General features: G+C 37.3%; 1 protein-coding gene across 1 annotated transcript in view; it reads right to left on the bottom strand.

The window, feature by feature from the left end:
- Positions 1-8,925: 8,925 nt before the first annotated feature.
- Positions 8,926-16,151, bottom strand: part of LOC132427421 (flavin-containing monooxygenase 5-like) — a 28,496-nt gene continuing 21,270 nt past the window's right edge. The window contains 4 exon segments of the mRNA XM_069540724.1: positions 8,926-9,280; positions 13,486-13,685; positions 14,504-14,646; positions 16,035-16,044. Coding sequence (XP_069396825.1) covers positions 8,926-9,280; positions 13,486-13,685; positions 14,504-14,646; positions 16,035-16,044 — 708 coding nt within the window.

The raw sequence follows: 16,151 nt of genomic DNA, 5'->3' as shown, positions 1-16,151 counted from the left end.
TACCTTGGGTAATCTCCTCAGCCTATAGAGTCTGAGAAGTCTAGAGAACCAAGGACAGCAGAATATTCCTTATCTGGTCCTTGCATTCACATTGCTGCTGCCATCATGCCCAAGTACGTTGGGAACAGAGAAGGATATGGGGAGGGGGAAGGGTAAGCTGGGACAAAGTGAGAGAGTGGCATGGACATATATACACTACCGAATGTAAAATAGATAGCTAGTGGGAAGCAGCCGCATAGCACAGGGAGATCAGCTAGGTGCTTTGTGACCACCTAGAGGGGTGGGATAGGGAGGGTGGGAGGGAGGGAGATGCAAGAGGGAAGAAATATGGGGACATATGTATATGTATAACTGATTCACTTTGTTATAAAGCAGAAACTAACACATCATTGTAAAGCAATTATACTCCAATAAAGATGTTAAAAAAAAAATGGTGGTTGAAGATTTTGATCCACATTCTCATTTCCAATAAAACTTTTATGTCTAGGGTCAGTTCAACAAATTTTTGTTTTTTAACTTTCATAAAACAACTTATCATCAAAATTAACATTATTGATAGGCATCTGCACTGTGGTAAAGAACTATAACTATTGGGAAGCACTTGGATTCAGAAAAATATGTTTGTATTTTGTCTAAGAAGTGGAAGTATGAAGAGTTTAAAGAGGTTGAAAGTATTTTCTTTGGGGAATTCCCGGACTTGGCTTGGATAAACTTTAAGGCACATTACATTAGTGCGGGCGGGCTTCTGTTGTCCATGCTGTCTCAATAGCCTTGTGTGTGCCATTTGTCAAAGATGAAGATCTAACTTGCATTTCTGAACTCCTCAGGAGGATAGAAATGCAGCAGAAAATTAGAGTAATCACAATAATATCTGATACTTATAAGGCACAGTGCTAAGGTGCACCACTCATTTTATCATCATGACTCTTCTGTGAGGTAGAAACTATTATCCACATGTCACAGATGAGGACACAGAAACTTGGTTGGGTAAGGCAACTTGCCCCATATTGTATAGTAACAGGAGTTAGGGCTGGGGTTTGGACCTGAGTCAGTCTGACTTTGGAACCTGAGGCTTTTAGTCACGATGTGTGTGTCTAGGCCCCTTTCACTGCTTACAATTTTGGGAATTAAATGTGCAAGAAGAGTTAAGAATGATGCTACTAAAATTTTATTTAATGAGGTGTGAGATGGGGCAGTTGAAAGCTATTTAGGATATATCATATTCTGTATGGCTTTTTGCTATAATATATTTAAATACTAAAATATTACATTTTTAGATTAATTAAGAAATCAAAAAGGCATACACACACAAAGGAATATTATTCAGCCATAAAAAGAAGGAAATCTTGCCATTTGCAACAGTATGAATGGACCTCAAGGACATTATTCTAAGTGAAATTCATAGAGAGAAAGACAAATACTGAACAATCTCACTTGTATGTGGAATTTAAAGAGGCAAAGGTTGAAGGGAATAAGTGAAGGTGATCAAAAGGTATAAAGGGCCAGTTATAAAATAAATAAATCCTAGGGGTGTAATGTGCAGAAGTGACTTTAGTTAATAATACTGTATTGTATATTTGAAAGTCACTAAGAAAGTAGATCTTAAAAGTTCTCATCACAAGAAAAAATATGTAAAAAACCTGAAATTAAGAAATTAAAAGATATCTTTATGGAACTCATAACCAAAGCCCTTTATGAAATATTCCAAAGAAAGGTATTTTCCTTTCTATCATTGTCAGGTTAAACCTTGCATTTAATGGATTCTCTGCCTATGTGTTGATCATCAATGTGGGAGAGAATTTTTGGACTGTTTTATTACAACGGGTAAAGAGTATGGTATCAAGGGGATTCCCATTATCCCAAACCTAGTTCCATATCCATGCACCTTGTCTTGTGCTGAGCAAAACCTATAAGAGAGTTGTGCCCAATAATTTTACTTCTTATCCTACTTATCTGAGCCTTAGATGTGTTTTTTATAAATTGTTAAGAGCAGGAGATCAACTTCTCACATCACCTTTCCTACAATGTCTGATCCATTTCTCAGGTTCTGTCACATAAAGTTTTTTTTTTTTTTTCACATAAAGTTTTGAATTTACCTATTGTTTCTCATGACCTATTTCTATCTCAGTGTTTACTATAGCTGTGCTAGGTGCGCTTAGTCTCAGAATCTGAAAAAAAAACCCAAAAAACATTAACGCAAATAAGTTATTATGTTGGGAGCTACAAGTTAGTTCTCTCCTAGCTCTGTCATTCTACAATTCAGACTGTTAGAGAACTATCAGCTTGTATACTGGATACAAAGTCTGAGAAAACCACAAAAATACAATGTGGAAATTTACATTAAGAAATCTTAAATATTTACAAATGGAAAATTTAAGTACAAAGTCCAAGAAAAATAGAGGATACATTCTGAGAAAAGCTTTACAATTCTACCTGAGTTTTTTTTTTTTTTTTTTTTTTTTTTTTTTTTTTTTTTTTTTTTTTTTTTTTGCGGTACGCGGGCCTCTCACTGCTGTGGCCTCTCCCGTTGCGGAGCACAGGCTCCGGACGCGCAGGCTCAGCGGCCATGGCTCACGGGCCCAGCCGCTCCGCGGCATGTGGGATCTTCCCGGACCGGGGCACGAACTCGTGTCCCCTGCATCGGCAGGTGGACTCTCAACCACTGCGCCACCAGGGAAGCCCCTACCTGAGTTATTTAACAAAGACTACAGAAAAGCTACAGCTTTGACACCAGCTCTTGTTCTTACATGTCACCATTACATTACACAGCACATTGTGAGCTTCTGATTTTAATATATAATATTACTGTTATTCCTTTTGTCCAAAAAGTCTTCTCTTTTCTATATGTACCCAGTTATATCTATTCAGTAAGACTCAGTTCTGTTCATTGAGAAAAATGTAATTAAAACTCAGATTTTGTCTCCCCGTTCAAGTCTTTCTTGACTACTTTAATTCTCTTTGACCTTTTTTCCATACCTATAATTGGTAATACACAGTTTAAGACATAAACATGTAATTTTCTAGTTTTCTGTTACTGCCCATTATTTCATCTGCTTCTTATTCCTCCTTCAATTAGAGAGTGAGGTTGCGAGGATAGTACATGACCATTCTCTTTGAGTCCCCATCATAGAACTGAAGGACAGCATAGGGACCCATGAAGGAAGGAATGGGCTCAATACTCTTAAGGTCAAGCCATTTGTATCTCAACCTTGTCTTGATGGGGGAATCCCTGATTTATCTCCCAGGAGGGGAGCATTTTCAGAGTGTTACTTCTGATTTTTCCTCCCTCTGCATCCTCACTCACTTCTCTTGGTGGGAGGGGAAATGGCTTTTCTGATGGGTGAAATGGCAGAGTGTCGTTTGGTTGACCTGAAGAAGACCTGGAGCCCTGCCTGTCTTACTTAGGCTGTTTCTTCTGCTCTTTAAGGGTGGGAAGCAGACTGTGGTCCTCCATGCATCTGGCTAGAGATGAGGTCTTTGAAGAACCCACTGTCCTAGGCATTTTCCAAAGTCTAGATCTGAGGGAGAAGAAATAGGATTCTGATTCTGATTGTGGGTTAAGTGAAATTTTCTAATCCAGGTTGAACAGGAAGACCTTGTATTTTGGGTGAGGAAGGCAATGCTGTATTTTAATCCACATTTTTCTTCTATGGCTTTTTCTCACTCACTTAGAACCAATAAGGAGAAATATATATGTCTATTGCTAGCACCTCCAAATTCATAACAGTTATATATTAATTGCCTTAAAGGAAATTTTCCTTTTTAATGTAAAAATTCTCTCCTTATTTCAAAAGGGAGTTCATAAGTCATTAATCTTAGAATAAAACAAAACTCATACTGTCTTACAGATGGCCAAGAGGCACATGAAAAGATGCTCAACATCACTAATTATTAGTGAAATGCAAATCAAAACTACAATGAGGTATCACCTCACACCTGTCAGAATGGCCATCATTAAAAAAAATCTACAAACAATAAATGCTAGAGACGGTGTGGAGAAAAGGGAACACTCAGGCATTGTTGGTGGGAATGTAAATTGATACAGCCACTATGGAGAACAGTATGGAGGTTCCTTAAAAGACTAAAAATAGAATTACCATATGACCCAGAAATCCCACTTACGGCATATACTCAGAGAAAACCATAATTCAAAAAGACACATGTACCCCATTGTTCATTGCAGCACTATTTACAATAGTCAGGACATGGAAGCAACCTAAATGTTCATCAACAGAGGAATGGATAAAGAAGATGTGGTACGTATACACAATGAAATATTAGCCATAACAAGGAATGAAATTGGATCATTTGTAGAGACATGGATGGACCTAGAGACTGTTGTACAGAGTGAAGTTAAGTCAGAAAGAGAAAAACAAATATCATGCATATGCATGCATATATGTGGAATCTGAAAAAATTGGTATAGACCATCTTATTTACACAGCAAAATATTATCTGATGTCAAAAATTATAATATACGTGCAATTATTGTTTCTTTGAAAAAGACACCACCAAAGATCCAGGATAAGTATATAGCCAGAAACGAATTTCAAAACTACTTTCCACTTGCCCTGAATCCTGCCAGCATATTTGGGTTCAATGGAACTTGATAATTCAGGTATAAGTATTTATTGTGAGTTCCACTGATGTGAGCTCTGTGGGAGGTGTTTTGTGTATAGACGCTGATAGAGTTGGGGCATCTGTTGCTACCCATGGGCCCAAACAGTACAAAGGGGGAAGTTTAAAATCTAAAAAAAAAAAAAGAAAAAATGGTTCTGATGAACCTAGGGACAGGACAGGAATAAAGGCACAGATGTAGAGAATGAACTCTAGGACACGGGGAGGAGGAAGGGTAAGCTGGGACGAAGTGAGAGAGTAGTGTTGACATATATACACTACCAAATGTAAAATAGATAGCTAGTGGGAAGCAGCTGCATAGCACAGGGAGATCAGCTCAGTGCCTTGTGACCATCCAGAGGGGTGGGATAGGGAGGGTGAGAGGGAGATACAAGTGGGGAGGGGATATGGAGATATATGTATACATATAGCTGATTCACTTTGTTATACAGCAGAAACTAATACAACATTATAAAGCAATTATACTCCAATAAAGATGTTAAAAAAATAATAAAGTGATAAATGCCTACATTAGGGGAAAGAAATCTCAAATAAACAACCTAACTTTATATCTCAAGGTATAAAGGGAAGAGAAAGCAAAGAGAAGAACAATCAAAGCCCAAAGTTAGCAGAAGGAAGGAATTAACAAAGATCAGAGCAAAAATAAATGAAATAGAAACAATAAAGACAATAAAAAAGATCAGCAAAACTGAGTTTTTTAAAAAGATACACAAAATTAACCAACCTTTCTAGACTAAGAAAAAAGGGAGAATACTCAAAAAATAAATCAGAAATGAAAGAGGATTCATTACAACTGATACCACAGAAATGCAAAGGATCACAAGAGACTACTAACAACTACATGCCAACAAAGAAAATCCAGACCAGATGACTTCACTGGTGAATTCTACCAAACATTTAAAGAAGAATTAATACTAATCTTTCTCAAACTCTTCCAAAAAATTGAAGAGGATGGGACACTTTCAAACTCATTTTACAAGACCAGCATTAACCTGATACCAAAGCCAGACAAGGACACCCTAAGGAAAGAAAATTACAGGCCTATAACCTTGATGAACACAGATGTAAAATTCTTCAACAAGAGTCTAGCAAAACTGAATTAAACAGCACATTAAAAGGATCATACACCATGATAAAGTTTTATTTATCCTTTGGGTGCAAGAATGGTTCAATATACACAAATGAATCAAAGTGATACACTGTATTAACAGAATGACAGATAAAAATCATATGATCATCTCAATACACACAGAAAAACATCTGACATAATTCAGTAACTTTTCATGATAAAAATTCCCAACAAACTGGATGTAGAGGGAATATAACTCAACATAATTAAGTTCACATATGTTCAGGAACAATATAAGGATACCCACTCTTACCACTTTTATTCAACGTAGTACTAAAAGTCCTAGCTAGAACAATTAGATAAGAAAAAAAAAAATAAAAATCATCCAAATCAGAAAGGAAAAAGTAGAAGTCTCTGTTTGCAGATGATATGATCTTATATACAGAAAACCCTAAAGACTCCACCAAAAACTGTTAGAGCTAATAAATGAATTCAGTAAAGTTGTAGCTTCAAAAGCAACACACAAAATCAGTTTCATTTCTATATACTATCAACAAACCATCTGAAAAGAAATTAAGAAAACAGATCTCATTTACAATAACATCAAAAAGAATAAAAGACTGAGGAATAAATTTAGCCAAGGAAGTAAAATATCTGTACACTAAAACTCACAAAACTTTGATGAAAGAAATTGAAGACACACATAAATGGAAAGATATCCTGTGTTCATGGATTGGAATAATTAATATTGCCAAAATATCCATAATACCTAAAGCAATCTACATATTCAATGCAATTCTTATCAAAATTCCAATGGTATTTTTTAGAGAAATAGAAAAACAACTCTAAAATTTGTATGGAACCACAAAAGACCTTGAGTAGATAAAGCAATCTCAAGCTAGAAGAACAGAACTGGAGACATTGTACTCCCTGATTTCAAAATATACTACAAAGCTATCATAATCAAAATGGTATGGTACTGGCATAAAAACAAACACATATACCAATGGAACAGAATATATAGCCTAGAAATAAACTCAACCATATACAGTCAACTAATCTTTGACAAAGGTACCAAGAATACACAACAGGGAAAAGATAACCTTTTTAATAAATGATACTGAGAAAACTGGATATCCCCATGCGAAAGGATGAAATTGGACTGTTATCCTATGCCATATGCCTATCCTATGCCAAAAATCAACTTAAGTGAGTTAAAGACTTAGACACTTAAATGTGAGACCTGAAACCATAATAGTCCTAGAAGAAAACATAGGGAAAAAGCTCCTTGACATTGGTATTGGCAATTGTTTTTTGCATATGACACAAAAAACACAGGCAATAAAAGCAAAAATAAACAGGTGGGACTATATCAAACTAAAAATTTTCTATGCAGCAAATGACACAATCAACAAAATTAAGAGGCAATCTATGGAATGGGAGAAAATATATGCAAACCATATATTCAATTAGTGATTAATGTCCAAAATATATCAGGAAGTCATACAACTCAATGGAAAAAAAAAAAACAATTTAAAAATGGGCAAAGGGCTTGATTAGACATTTTTCCAAAGAAGACATAAATGGCCAACAGTTACGTGAAAAGATGCTCAACAACACTAATCATTAGGGAAATGCAAATGTAAAATGAGGTATCACCTCACACATGTTAAGATGCCTATTATAAAAAAAGTCAAAAGATAAGTATTGGTGAAGATGTGGAGAAAATGGAGTACTCGTACACTGTTGGTGGAAATGTAAACTGGTACAGCCACTTAGGGAAATAGTATGGTGGTTCCTCAAAAAATGAAAAATAGAACTACCATATAGTCCAGCAATCCCACTTCTGGGTATATATTCAGAGGAAATGAGAACAGGATCTGGAAGAGATATCTACACTCTCATGTTCAATGCAGTGTTAATCACAAGTTATGGAAGCAACCTAAGTGTCCATCAGAGGATGAAGAGATAAAGAAAATGTGATAGATATACACAATGGAATTTTATTCAGTCTTAGAAGGATATTCTGCCATTTGAGTATAATGGATGAAACTGGAGGACATTATGCCAAGTGAAATAAGCCAAACATGAAAAGGCAAATACTGCATGGTTTCACTTATATGTGGAATTTTGCAAAGTTTAACTCTTATTAACTGAGAGCAAAAGAGTTGTTACTGGGGTCTGGTGGGGAAATAGAGAGATGTTTGTCAAAGGGAACAGACATTCAGTTATAAGATGAATAATTTCTGGAGACCTAGTGTACAGTGTGATGACTATAATTAATAATACTGTATTGTATACTCGATATTTGCTAGGAGGACAGATCTTAAGTATTCTCACCACACACACACACAAAGGTAACTATGAGGTAATTAATATGTTAATTAGTTTGATTGTGGTAATAATTTCTCTTTGGGTATGTATATCAAAACACCACATTGTACACTTTAAAAATATACAATTTTTTATTATCAATCGTATCTTAAGAAATCTGGGGGAGAAATCTGTTTTACAGAATATCAGGACTAAGCTCAGACAGAGCCTGTAATATAAGTGACTGACCCAGAGACTAAAATATTTCATCTCTTTGATTAATTGTAAAAGTTTTTGTAAATGTTGTAAATATTTGCTCGTTCTCCCTGTTTCTTCTTTTCCTGACTTCCATTAGTCCCTCTTTTTCTCTCCTTGGCACACCCCATATCCTGAAAATACCCTCGATAATACCTGAAATAACCTGCTACCTCAATATCCATGATTCTATGAATGTGATCCTAGTGAAAGAGTTTCTGGTGAAGACGTTTGTTCATTGCTAACTTTTCTAAATCATTGAAGAGATACTTTTTCCTAGCCTGTGTTTTACATATAAAACAAAGAATTTGCCAATTCATATAAAAGGAGGCTAGGAGAACTTGGTAACTTAGAACATTTGTCATACTATAGAAATTATATATACTTTTCCAGAGCAAGATTTCATATAAACCATTTTGTTAGAAATCTCCAATTTTCAGGTCAGCTTTAGCTCAAGTTGTTACTCTGTCCCTTTGGACTTCTGAAATGTCCAATTTTGCCAAATACTCATACATGAGTAATTTTGGAATTATTAGACAATTCACTGCACTGATCTAGTCTGAACTGAGGGATAAACTCTTGCACATGCCCAGTTTCTTAATTACTGTGTGTCACTGTTAATCTATAATATCGTAATGATTGTAGGAGGATTATCCTTTAATAATGACTAAACTGAGAACAAAGAAGAGAAGGGCCACACAGACACTTTTAAGCCAAAATGGCACAGAGTATGGAGCCTGGTCACAGGTGAGGGTGCGAGTCCTCAGGGGCTTGATGATCTGCTCTCTCTGAGTCAGGATGGCTCCTTGGGCCCCAGCCCACTTCCCTGGCCCTTGTAGGTGGTACTGGTAAGGTGTGCATGGCCCAAAGAAAATTTCCAGAGCCAGCTTTGGATCCCACAGGAAAAGTGAGAACAGGTTGGGCTTCACTCCTATTTCAGAGGCAATTTCATCCACGTAATCCTTACACTGCACTCTGCATGTATCACAGGGATTATTCAGGAATCTGAAACCAGAAGGGGAAAATACCAGAACCTCCATCTCTCCATGCACAATTTCCTCTAAACATTGGTTGAAGGTTTCTCCAAAAACTGAGAGATAAAATGAGTTTTCTTGTTTTCACTGACTATGGTCTCAGTGGTTTCTAACAAAATATTCATGCAGTGCATTTTTCCCCATTAAATCCCTCCAGGGATCTTGGATAGTAATAGGTGGGTTTCAGAATATTTTTGTCTTTTCCTAAATCCTGTACTTTGGCCATGAAATTAATTCTCAATTAGGATCTAGTCTCATTTTGGTAAATCGGTGGTGAGGAATATGTTATGTGAATTGTACAGGCAAGTTATTTAGATACGTGTGACATTAATTTATTTTAAATATTAATGAAATGCAATTCTTGGCTCAGTTTCTGAAACCAAAATTACTGGATAACTGACTGTTCTTAGGATAAAGGCTGTGGCTCATAGAGAGCACGCTGTGACCTTCACATTGTAGATTCTCAATAGATATATGCTGAATAGAAATAAATTACATTCCCAGCCCCAGTGGTTGAGAAGAATTTTCCATTAAGAAGATTTGGTGCAACCCACAAGCTTCTGACCTCACATCAGAATTTTAATTGGATTCTGTAATGATTTGCTATCTCATTTCTCACATTGGTTTATCTTCTCAACACCTTAAAAGGGTGAAACAATCCTTCCATTTCATCACATATATATTCACATGCTTTACATCTCTAAGGCTATGGTAAGACATAAATTTATAATTGTATGTTGTACTTAGTGTTCCATGAACTTTAAACAAAATTCTGAGTTTTCCAGGTTAGACCATTCTCTATCCATTCCATTCCATAAATATTCCGTAAGGGATATTTATGCTTGGTTAAGAGGAAATTAAAAAGTTGATTATTTGAGATCCCATCCAGGCAAATAGACTCAGAGTCTATCATAAGAAAAATATAACGAATACTTGAAAGACAAACAGCTCCACCTAAACACTTCCAATTGATTTTCACCAAGAAGCAAGCTTCTTACTCTTTCAAATTTTTTTCTCTTCTTTCTTATGTCAGCCATCATGCCACTCACTGAGGGTAATTTGTTCAGTCCTGGGAAAGAAATTTCAAATGTGAACATGGTTTTCTTATTGAAAAGATGTGGTTTCAGGAAGAAATGGGTACTGTGAGACTCAGTTTGGTAGAGAACATCATAAGTGAGGTAACACAGGAGTGGGGGAGATGGATTCAGGAGTCGCTTTGCAATGCCCTCCATTCATTGTTTTATCTGCCTTCCATTCATTGTTTTATCTGCCTTCCATTCATTGTTTTATCAGGTGCACGTGACTTACAGATGCAAAGACGTGTGTTTAATGAGTTCACTAGCAGACCTCAAAGCTCACGAAGAAGGATGGACTGAAGGGAGCTGCATCCCATGACAAGACACAAGGTAGTGTGTGTGTAGTCTCATTACCAGAGTATTCACTCTGGCTCTCCTTTAAATAGTGAGTTACACTTGTTCAATTATGTTATCCCTTAGTTTTCTAATACTTATTGTATTATAGCTACTAATGGTGACTCAGTATCTCCTGATTGTTTTCAATCGATAGAGATTTCTCTTTAATTTTCCATCTTAACTCATGGAAGACACTTTCCTATATCTTCATTTCTTTGATGGATGACATCCTACATTTTGAGAAACAGAATATTCTAGGAATATATGCAAAACGTTTTAAAGGAGAAGCAAACAAATGAGCAGAATTATTATAACGTGATTGACATCATTTCATTAAGGTAGGTTTGAATTTGTCTTCATCACTTTATTCTTAGCCTTAGAATTAATGATATAATAAAGAAGAATAATAAAGAATTTCAACCACAATGGTTAATCTTCATTCATTCAATCAATATTTATTGAATGCCTACGAAAGTCAGGTGCTTAATTGTTAATTCTTACTACTCTGCAAAGTACACGTAAGTATTCCCATTTTTATAAGTGAGGGAATTGTGGGGTCGATTAATATGTCAAGGTCATGCATTCAGTACATGGAGGAACAGGGTTTTAATCCCGAGTTCATTTGATTACAAAGTTCTTGCTCTTTTAACTGTGCTGTAGTGCTATTCCAGTTACTTTATGACTCTGCCGTAAGTTTCATAATTCACAGTTCATAATTCTGTGACTCTGCTTGTCCTTTTTATATTTTGAACTTGAGAGAATAACATTCCAGGCAGAAGAAACACCAAGTCCCAAGGCAGGAATGAGCATGACTTATTCCTGGGAGGTGATAGGTCCATTCTTTTAATTCACATACTTGCTACCTATACAATAATGAACACACAGACCAGCTCAGAAAATATTTGTTGACTCATTACTCTTGACACTGCTGACCATTCTCTTCTTGAAATTTTCCCCTTCTTATTACCTGTCCTTAGTACTGATTCTCCTACTTCTTCACTTGTAATTTCTTTCTCAGTGCTTTTAATGGCTACTCTTCTTCAGATTTCTCTTTAACATTTGGGATTCCTTAGCTTCTGACCTAGAACCTCTCCCCCAGAACCACACCCAACCCAGATTATTGTTTCTTAAGGCAGCATGAGAAGAAGGGTGTGTGGGCACGTGCGCGCAAAGGAAAATAACAGAAGTACCTGTTCAAGCTTTGCCAGTCTCCTTCTTCCTAACCCTGACAATCACATACTCTATCACTGAGACTCTGATATACATCTTCAGGGCTGATGACTCCAAGCCTAATCTCTACTTTGATTTTCAGAATCATCTATCCTAATGCTTGCCATGTATCTCTGTTGGGATACCTCACAAGTATCCCAAACAGTTTTCTGAACCTTAAGTCCTCAGCAAGCCTCCTAAGATCTTCCAAAGTTGCTTTCCTCCTGAATTATTTACCTTTGTAAGATGGTACACTCTCTACTCAATCATTCAAGCTAGAAACTGGATGTCAGCCTATAATTGTGCTTTTATTTTCTATATTTTATGATGTTTTGATATCTTAAAAAACTTGTTGACCAGGGAGAAGGCTAACCTGTTTTAAAGATAGCAAAGAGCTCTGCCAGGAGCATGTCTTTCATATGCGAACCAGCCAAGCCCAAGTCTATAGCCCCAAACAATTCTCCCAAGTCTGTAGCCCCAACCAACTACTTATCTAACTCTCATACCCCAACACAATATTTCTCCTGCCTTAAATCATCCCAGGGCTAGGAACCAGGCAGATCGCTATAGATTAAAGCCCATGGGAATTATTCAAATTAGCCAATCCTAAACTGTTTGCGATGCCCTGCTTTGCTTGTCCCACAGAAACCCCAGTAAAGGCTCTGGCCTCAGCTTTTCTCTTGTTCCTTTTTCTGTCTGAACAAACCCAGTGCTCCCATGTGGCCCTGCGAGGCCTGGCATGTCTCTTTCTCTTAGGAAATGTAAGTCATACATTCTTCTTTCAATGGCATTGACCTCTCTGTGTTGTCGCTCAATCACCTCCAAAAACTAAAATCCCATGAGTATAATTTTAATCTAGTTAGAAAGTTAATAACATAATAAAACAACAGAAAATTGTTGAGCATTTACTATGTGTTGGAGACTATTCTAAATTATACATGTATTTTCCTCTTTAATGTGTAGAACAACCCTCTGAATTGGTGCTAATGTTATTGCCATTTTATACATAAGGAAGGTGAGGCACAAATAGTTAAGTAAATCTGATATCACACAGCTGGAAAGTGGTGAAGCCCGGATCCAAACCACAGCTGTCTGGATTCAGAGTTCTATTCAAGACAAAGAAAGAATGTGTTGAATTTCAAAGGACTCTCCCCCAAATCTCCCATCTTATTGCTGGCATCTTACCAGATTCCTGATTCTTTCTCTTGACTTGGAAAAATGGAGTTAAGTTTTGTGACATAATATACCATTTGCTTGTCCACCATCTAAGGTCTCAGAGCCTAAATACCTGCATGTTAGCCTGAAACCATGAAGGGTGGGGACAGATGAAGCTGCTCTTATGTCCTGAAATTCAATTTCTTTCTTCTAAGGTTAGTAAATAGAAAGGTCCAAAGAAACATGAGAAAAGAAATGATGATTAACATTCTCCTAAGATAGGTGAAGTCTATTTTCAAGGTGGCAAAACTGAACTCTAAATCTTCCTTATGTTCCAAGTCTGACCTGCTGACTCCAAAAGGCAGGAGCAAAATTATTTTTAAAAAATCCTAGAACATACCTGTGTTGAGGCAGCAAACCATAAATGTCATGGTTAAAGCGAGCATTTAATTTATTCTCTGCCCATCTGTTGATTAAGAATGTAGGGTAAACTTGGTTGACAACAGAGCTAAAATGAGTAAAGAGAACAATGTCCATGGGCATCCCATAATCCCAGACCCAGTTCCAAATCCATGCACCACGCCTTGTGCTGAGAAATACCTAGGAGAGAATGCAAATAAATGCACAATAGATGTTTCCCAATATAACAGTTTACTTTCATAGGATCATTTTCTCACTTCTTCAGATATCTCTCATTTGGCTCATGAGAAGAAATGGATAAGAACTCTCTTGTCTTTTTAGTTTGAAGAGTTCTTCTTTCTCAAGACAGGAAGGCCAATAGATAGCCACACACATTCCCACATACAGAAACATCTGACTTGTTGCTTATAGCTCCGGAGATCTCCTCAAGCTTTCCTCTGGACCTCACCCACTACCCCTTTTGAACCTTCTCCAAGGCAGTCTTTGATGCCTGCAATCTCTTAAATTCCAAATTCTGGAAAAACACAATGATGCAAAAAGACTAGAGATCCACAAATTGACACAAAAGATCCCATCCATCTGTTAATTACTGTATTGTAGTATCTAGAACACTTAGTTAATCTGTATCCCTGTTGAAGGAATTGGAGTTGGAAGACGGTGTCAAGTGTCATGTCAATGAAAAATATTAAGGGATTTTAAAAATGGTTTTCTGGTAAGTTCATTTTTGTAACTCTTAGCTGAGTTGGTAAAGCCTCCACACTCTGTTAAAAATAAACATTATGGAAGTCACTAAAGTTTGAAATATTTATTTGTATTCCATTCTCTATTTTTTTTGGAATGGATTAACAAGATGTCTATTGAGGAAACTGGTGAGAGAAGGTAATTAATCAGTATTGAAGCAGTGTATGAATACACACTACACATATTTCATGCAATGATCACATCTCAGCAGGTAGTAGGCAGGTTGCATCTCAGGAAAGAGAATTTAGGCACCAAACCTGTGCAGCTACATGACTGAGCTCAGTCGCCAAATCACCTCCAGCATTTCCAATGCCGATCACAATGATTTTCTTGCCGTGAAATTTCTCTGGACTCTTGTATTCCCAACTGTGGACACACTGACCTTTGAAACTTGTGACTCCTGTGGGCAAGAATAGAATTGCTCAAGTATTGACCATTATTTTATTTTATTTTTTAACTGCTGGCCTATTCTAAAGCTTATTGCTAAATTCAAATGCTATGCTATTTAAACCTCTCATTTTCTGGTCTACTGTTCCTGGTCTGTGAACTGTGCTTGCCGAACATTATCAGACAGAATTAATTCTCCTACAGTTTTGGTCTGGACCAAAATTTTATGATCTCAGGTTTACTAGAAACTCAGATATTTTATTTCTGCCTCCTTTTTACTTGTCTATACCCTGCCAAGCCTTCAAAGAGCTTGGCTCCTCCTTAAGTAATATATCTTCTTTATCCATCATCTTTGTTATTTACAAATATGGCTCTGAACCAATTCCCTGTCTTGCTTTCCCAGCCTATGCTTCATCCCTGTCTAGCTTGTTTCCATCTCTTTCTAGGCCCAGTACACCCTTCCTGCTAACACTAGCAGTATTCACTCTGCTCTCCTACTAGGGACAAATGCTCACTTGACCCTGAAGCTGAGAGGACATAAGAACGTATTATTTTTGTTTAAAAATATGCTCATATGGTAAAGCCATAATAGCTGGTTGATTTTGTAGCCTTTCATCTTTTAAACAATATTGGGGCATACGCACATGTGGCCTTCATTCTCCTCCTGTGACACTGAACAGCCCTACTCCATCCTAATTGTGGTTCATTCCTTGCCCTGTTCCTTTTTCCCTAGAGAATATGCTCCCAAACTTCAGCTTTCCCCTGGAAGCAGTTCTTTGATCACCTAGTGAACTCCTGGCACAAATCTAAATGTTTCTGAACTCAATCATTGCTAAGTTCAATTTTCCATTCAATTTCTTTTTTTTTTAGAAGATGTTGGGGGTAGGAGTTTATTAATTCATTTATTTATTTTTGCTATGTTGCGTCTTCGTTTCTGTACGAGGGCTTTCTCTAGTTGTGGCAAGCGGGGGCCACTCTTCATCGTGGTGCGCGGGCCTCTCACTATCGCGGCCTCTCTTGTTGCGGAGCACAGGCTCCAGACGCGCAGGCTCAGTAGTTGTGGCTCACGGGCCTAGTTGCTCCGCGGCATGTGGGATCCTCCCAGACCAGGGCTCGAACCCGTGTTCCCTGCATTAGCAGGCAGATTCTCAACCACTGCGCCACCAGGGAAGCCCTTCCATTCAATTTCTGACTGCAGCTCTTTCAATTATTTCCCCTCCCCTTGGCCCTACTGAAATTCCTCTCACTCTCTGAAGATAACCTTTTCTTCTCCTTTGTTATGAAACAATAAAAATCTGAGGTGCGTTCCTCAACACCTAAAAGTTACTATGTTTTCATCTATTCTTCCTCTGTCTCCTGTGTCCCCTGCATCGGCAGGCGGACTCTCAACAACTGCGCCACCAGGGAAGCCCTAAGGTCCTTCTTGATCTGGTGTAACATTCACTCTCTAACATCATCTCCTTCTATTCTTTCTTCTACTTCCACCACACTGGACCTGTCAGGTACATACCCACCTCA

This window comes from Delphinus delphis, chromosome 1 (genome assembly GCF_949987515.2).
Source record: "Delphinus delphis chromosome 1, mDelDel1.2, whole genome shotgun sequence".
NCBI lineage: Eukaryota > Metazoa > Chordata > Mammalia > Artiodactyla > Delphinidae > Delphinus > Delphinus delphis.
The sequence above is the reverse complement of the archived record's forward strand: the minus strand, read 5'-3'. Positions and strand labels throughout refer to the sequence as shown.